This window comes from Protobothrops mucrosquamatus, unplaced genomic scaffold, assembly GCF_001527695.2.
Source record: "Protobothrops mucrosquamatus isolate PMUCROS unplaced genomic scaffold, P.Mucros_1.0 scaffold2456, whole genome shotgun sequence".
In the NCBI taxonomy this organism is placed as follows: Eukaryota; Metazoa; Chordata; class Lepidosauria; order Squamata; family Viperidae; genus Protobothrops; species Protobothrops mucrosquamatus.
Window position 1 is genome coordinate 88,713 of NW_015388528.1, and position 6,782 is coordinate 95,494.

Sequence of the window (6,782 nt, forward strand, 5' to 3'; positions counted from 1 at the left end):
TAAGTTAATCTGCGGATGCACTAATATGTAGTCTATACCAAAAGAGTTTTTATTTTCCAAAGAAGCCTCAACATCATGTTTTAAATGTGATTTGAAGATATATTTATCAATGATTCTTGCTTCCCAGGGACTGCATTGAGTGTATCCTGTTCAACTCAGGAAGGCTGGCTGATAACCAAACCTGCCAAAAACACTGCCGGGATGAAATTATAACACGAGTAGATTTTCTTAGTAAGTACCACCAAAGTGAAAACCATGGAAACATTGTACATATAAAGTGTGTGAATCATAGGTGCATTCCTGACAGAGAGAGGGTAAAGCTGCCATAATTTGTATTTGATGCCGTAAGTTCTTGGCTCATTTGGGTAGGATTCTTTTTGAGCCTTTTGTGCTGTTCACACGTTCAGTAACTGGAGGAAACTTTCTGAAATATTTAAGAGTGCTTTGCATAACAATAACAGAAGTAAGCAATGTATTTATCATTTATTAAATCTATTTATATAGCCACCTATTTGATACAAAATAAATAAGGAATAAGGCACACACATCAGCTGGAAAATCATGAAAAAGCCCTTAAGCCGTGCCCCGTTGCACATCTGGACTGTAGACTTGAGCACAGAGCCAGGTCTTCAGGACCCTGCAGAAGGCCAGCCTAATCTCTGGAGGGATAGAATAGAATAGAGCTGGAAGGGACCTTGGAGGTCTTCTAGTCCAGCCCCCTGCTCAAGCAGGAGAACCTATACCATCTCAGACAAGTGACTCTCTAGCCTCTTTTTAAAAATCTCCAGTAATGGAGCGTCCATGATTTCTGGGGGCAAGCTGTTCCACTGGTTAATTGTCCTCACTGTTAGGAAGTTTCTCCTTAATTCCCGGTTGCTTCTCTCTTTGATCAGTTTCCAAGCCTTTGATCATCTTAGTTGCTCTTCTCTGAATTTTTTTTCCAAACTCTCAACATCTTTTTTGTGATATGGTGACCAAAATTGGCTGCAGTATTCCAGGTGTGGTCTTACTAAGGTTTTATAAAGCGGTGCTAATACTTCGAGTGATCTTGATTCTATGCCTCTGTTTATACAACCCAGGATTGTATTAGCTTTTTTGGCTGCTGCTGCACACTGCTGGTTCATGGTTAAGTGATCGTCCATTAGGACTCCAAGGTCCTTCTTACACTTACTGTTTTTAAGCCAGGTCTTGCCCAATCTGTACTTGATGATGTTCCAGAAGGTGGGTACCCATGGCAGAAAGGACTCTTATGGCGCTTGGCCAACTAACACTCCTTGGATGATGGTACCCTCTTGCCAGAACACATAGGACAGATGGGAGAGCCAGGAAGAGGCAGTTGTCTTATGTTTCTACCTAACTGAATATTGGACTACAGAATGTTGAGAAATCTTTGTTTGCCATTGACCAGGGGTGTCAAACTCGCAATGTCACATGACATGTTGCGACATATTGTGACTTTTTTTCTATTGCTGGCAATGGGGTGGGCACGGTTTCAGCATGACGCATCTGGCCTGTGGGCCGGCAGTTTGACACCCCTGCCATAGACTGTCAAAGCAGAAAGTTCTGCACTGAACATCCTTAATGTTCATTTTATATTCCACTGTCTCAATCCAGCACCTTTCTGGATTATATAGGTGATATTTGTGGAATGCACGGATGAGAGTCAAACAGAGATGAGGCTAAACAATCTTTTTAGTCCATTCCAATATTGAGTTTAAATAATTTAAATTTGGGAGTATTCATATTTCAACTCAGTTTTCTTTTAAAAAAAAATCTTTTCTTTTTACCTCATCTTTTTTCTTACTTGCTGTTAATGCTGAAGTGGAGACCATTCTGGTGTTGCTCTTTATCCATGTATGACCTCTGTTATTTTGATTCCCTCTTCCCTCTTCCAATATCACAAGGAACAGTATTTGCTAATATAAATGTATTGCAACACTCTTTTCTTTCTTTAATCTATGGTAGATATGTTTCTATCACTCTTGAGGGCAAGGGTGAGTTTGACATTCCTTTGGCTATTTGCATAGGGTTTTAATATCAATTCTGCTTTCAGTCTTTTGAAGAAAACGTAGTTCTTCATTAGTGGCATCTAGAAATGCAGTAGAGATTTTGTGGCAGCATATTTTAATAATAATTTTACCTAGACTATTTAGCTGAAACCTTCCTTTTTCTGTAAATACAATAGCTGAATGTAGATAACCCTAAATGATAGTCTTTATATTAAGGCTGGTTTCTAAATTCACATATTTAAGCTCTGCAAAGATAACCTAGCTAAACATTGTACAGGCTTGCACAGAAAGGCCTTCCAGTACACGGAGAAAATTACAAATGGTTCAAAGGCCAAATCTGCAGAATGATTTTCTTATCTGCCCTACTGGCAGGATAATAAATATATATTTTTTCACCTCTGGTATGATCTTTAAAGATGGAAGCATCGGCTTTTGGTGGACAGTTGCAGTTGGATAACCTATATGAGGAAGCAAGAGAAGAAAAATAAGATAATTACAGCTAATGATCTGCCGTTTAATTTGCAATATTACTTGTGTTAACATTCCACAACAAAACAAAAGATGCACAGTCCTGGGGGTGTTTGGCTGAAACTCTGCCCAGTTCATTGTTGTTTCATTTGAGCTGTGGTGGCGCAGTGGTTAGAATGCAGTATTGCAAGCTAATTCTGCTGACTGCCAGGAGTTCGATCCTGACCAGCTTAATGTTGACTTCCATCCTTCTGAGGTCAGTAAAATGAGGACCTAGATTGTTGGGGACAATATGCTGACTCTGTAAACTGCCCAGAGAGTGTTGTAAAGCACTATGGAGAGATATGTAAGTCTCAGTGCTATAGCTATTGCTATTTCAAATAAGCATGTCTAGAATAATGCACCCAAAATATTTAAAATTTTAACTTTATAGGCAACAAAAGTTCTGCATAAACTAAAGGAAATGTAACAGTGCCCAGAGATTATATGAATTAACAGAAACTAGGCTAAGAAAGCGCCTCTGCCCTGTGACAAAATCCTCACTGAATTTATCAAATACTTACCATTTAATTTTTCATGTTTTATAAAGCTAATCTTGTCTCCAGGTAATAAATAGGAGGGGAAATGATCTTAAATTGCCTGCAAGAATTTATAGAATTTGAACTACATCTCTAAAACAAAAGATACATTGAGAGGGGAAGTAACCTACAAGGGGCAATCTTCTAAAATCAGATAATGTAATGATATTCTAAATCTGCATTTTCATGACAGCAGCCTGACCTTATACAGTATATTCAGTAAAAAATGGTTGAGACAGCTGCCACCCACTTTACTTAATTCCTGTTTCATTTCTCCTTCTACGTCGGCAACTTCCACCTTTGTCCTCAGTAATTATCCCTTTACCCATTTTGAATCTCAAATTATTCAGCACTTTTTGGGGATTGCAAGTGGATGGATTGTAATTTTGATCACATCTTTGTCAGCACTTTGTTGCCACTCCTCAGAATGGGACTTTGGAATGTTGAAAAGTGAGGTCAAAAGACAGTGGGCAAAAATTAGGAGAGCATATGACTGTTTATGTCTGATGTCATGGTTATAATCTTTTTTTCCACCTCTAATTACTAAAGCTTCGTGTCTTAGCTTGAATGGAAGGAACTCTGACACTTGTTTTACAGTCATTAAGTTGAAAAGCAAAAGAGATTGATAAAAGAGATAATCAGGAAGCCTATAGGTTTACTGGTAAAGGAAAATTAGAAAAATGTATTTGATAGTTGTTACAATGACCCACAAAACTGTTTCTTGTTGCAGTTATGGGGAAACACCTTTGCTGTGGGGTCCTTGGTGCTCCCTGAGCTTGGTTGTTTTCTTTCAGACGTTTCATTATCCAATTGATGATGTTACCTAGTTGGGTAATGAAACATCCTCAGGTAAACAACAAAGTTCAGAGAACACCAAGGACTCCACGGTTGAATACTGAGCTACAAATGTTTTCTTCCATAAATACCGCTGCTTTGTGTTCTGGCTTCCTAAAATAAACTTTTTTCTGTATATACTCCCAATGGCATTTCCATTGCAGTTTGAGTTTGTATGAATTAAGACTGAATGGGAATCCACTATTGCAGGGGTCTTCAAACTTGGCCCCTTTATGACTTGTGGACTTCAACTCCCAGAATTCCTCAGCCAGGCACGCTGGCTGAGAAAATTCTGGGAGTTGAGGTCCACAAGCCATAAAAGGACCAAGTTCGAAGACCCCTGCGCTATTGTTTGCAAAATTCCATGTTTTTTGCAAGAACTCTTAGAATCCTGCAGGATTCATTTAGGAAATCTATGAGAACTTGGCCAAGGATCCACTGAGCTGCAAAAGCAATGAGTTTGGTGCCAAGCGCCATGAGAGCAATCAATTCATAATTTCATTGAGATGTTTGAATCTCTATGTGTTCAGGCTGTTTGACGAGTAGCAAAGGCTCACCCAGTGTATACTATAGATGAGCAGGGAAGAATTTGAGTCCTCAACATGGGGTCACTATAGGAACAGACACAACATACTGAAGAATATTTAAATGACCTCTTTCTTTTATAAAAATTGCCCAGAATGCAGCAACCTGGGTGACAAGTGGCACTTTGTGGATGTGTGGTAAAATAATTGCATTGTCAATTATTTGTCATCCAATTCAAGCCATACAGGCTAGGCCCCACTGTAGAACTGATGCCTCCTCGAGTCTGCTCCATGTTTTGAGCACAGTAACTGGATTTGTTCAAGATCTCATTGTAGGTACTTTTAATATCCTTTTGTTTAATGGGTCAGTTTTAGCAAATAATCTTCAATTGTAATTGAAGCAATTTATATCGTTTGGAGGGGATCAGAGCAACATTTGGTGTTGCCTCTTTTGATTTTTTTTTTATTAATTTTAGTTTTTTTTCTTGGAACCTGCCTAGTGTGTATTTTTAAGATAATAATATACTTAGTAATAACAGTGCTTAACGTTTTCTGGTCAGAACTAGAAACAGCTGCCAGGTGTCTTTATTTCCCAAAAGGCTAAATAGTTTTTAAAAGGACTGAAGTCTGTGTAAGTAAAAAAAAAAAAAAAAAANNNAAAAAAAAAAAAAAAAAAGTAGACCTACCTGAAAACATATCACTTGCCTGTCTCAACCGATCCCATGGAAAGCTTTAATTAACAGATTAGTTTAATGTTGTCTGTTGATTCCTCTGTAGTATTTTTGCATCATATATTTCTGTAACACATATCATCCAATATTGTAATTCTCCTCACTTCCCACTCCCTGCACCTAGAAAGAGGCTGTAAAATTAAACCTATTTCTAGACAATTACTTCCTTTATGCAGATTTGTAGAAGGAAATGAAACTTCCTCTTCCAAAGAAATTACTCCAAAAATCAGGTTTCCTTGGCCTTCTTTCAGGACCTCATAATAATTATTGTTTTAGTAGAGTATAACCTCGTCAACGTTTCCTCTGCATTCCCTGAGTGATGTCTATCCATAGATTTATAAACAATTAGTCATGAAGTAAGGCAATTGGATTGGACATCTCATCCAGCACACTCTCTCTGTTAATAGTTTGCCCAGTTTTAGACATGTGAACTCTTCCATAATATGCTCCACATGTACTACTAATAAGAAGGCTCTCATATTGAAGGAATCCAGAGTCTCATGAGACTCCTAGCATATCCTCCAATTGCAGAGGCCAAAATAGCAGGTATTTTAAATACACTATGATGCACTGAACACATGCCAACAAAGCAAGCATGGAACATGAGTTTTGCGTTTGAATACCGTATATTGCAATGTATTGCATTAACACCCTTTATTCCACTGAGATTTTTAATGTTATTTCAGAAACCGATGACCCTAATTCAATCTTATGTGCTTATCCGGTGAAGGATTGTGTAATGAAATTCACATACTCAGAACTCACCAATGGAAAGACAAATATCAGTGTTCTCAAGGAACCAGGTATTTATTTATCTGCTTGCTTTTTCTTATTGATGTAAACTCTTCGGACCAGCAAGGCAACAAGAATTGTCAAAAAACAAATTACCTTAGAATGGTGCAGGGACCAGTTTTCATTAGTAGAAAAATATATGTGGATCAATTCTACTCCATTTTTTTTTTACAGAAAGTGGGTGATCTAAATATTGAAAAGAAAGACGGCTATTGGTAACACAAGGGACATTTGAAAAACCCAGACCCGCAGTTCGATAAGATAAAATTCAGAAAGATTATTTAGAAAGGGGGTTATTAATTCCAGCATTTGAAAAGCTGACACCCATCTCCAGGTCATGTGTCCCAAGGATGACAAGATAATTTCAAAGGCACATCTTACTTCTTAGCATGCTTGTGCTGCTTTCAGGAAGATTTCAATCTGGAAATAATAAACTGATTTGGACATAAAATGAAGGCATAGAACTTTGTCATCAAATATAAATTAGCAGTGGAAATCTTCCTTCCTTTAATTAGTGAAGGGCTCCTAGGGCAAAAGTTATGGCACAAAAACTGCTTCAAACTTTATTGTCTAACCGCTGCACACAGTTAGTTCAAGCTTTTCTCCAGCAGATGGTGGTGTAGAGTCCACAGGATGGGTTATTGATGCAATCCTGCTTAGCAGAACTAAGACAAGAAAAAACTCTTGCCACGCCTCCCTCTGGGCGTGCCTTCCCCAGTTTTTTGTCTTAGTTCTCAGCTTAGCAGACGTGTTTTTCTTTGCTCCGCAAGGCTCCAGACTAGGCCTAATAGCCTTTTTTTACTTTTTTCCATCTTATCTTTCTGATTCTCTTGACTCTTTAATTTT

The 6,782-nt window shown here is 38.0% G+C and overlaps 1 protein-coding gene across 1 annotated transcript in view; it reads left to right on the forward strand.

The window, feature by feature from the left end:
* LOC107295717 (integrin beta-5-like) overlaps positions 1 to 5,981 on the forward strand; it is a gene marked incomplete at its 3' end in the record, with an annotated part of 58,717 nt that extends 52,736 nt beyond the window's left edge. The window contains exons 11-12 of the mRNA XM_029285906.1: positions 128 to 231; positions 5,831 to 5,981. Coding sequence (XP_029141739.1) covers positions 128 to 231; positions 5,831 to 5,981 — 255 coding nt within the window. The remainder of the gene's footprint in view (positions 1 to 127; positions 232 to 5,830) is intronic.
* Between the last annotated feature and the right edge of the window lie 801 nt (positions 5,982 to 6,782).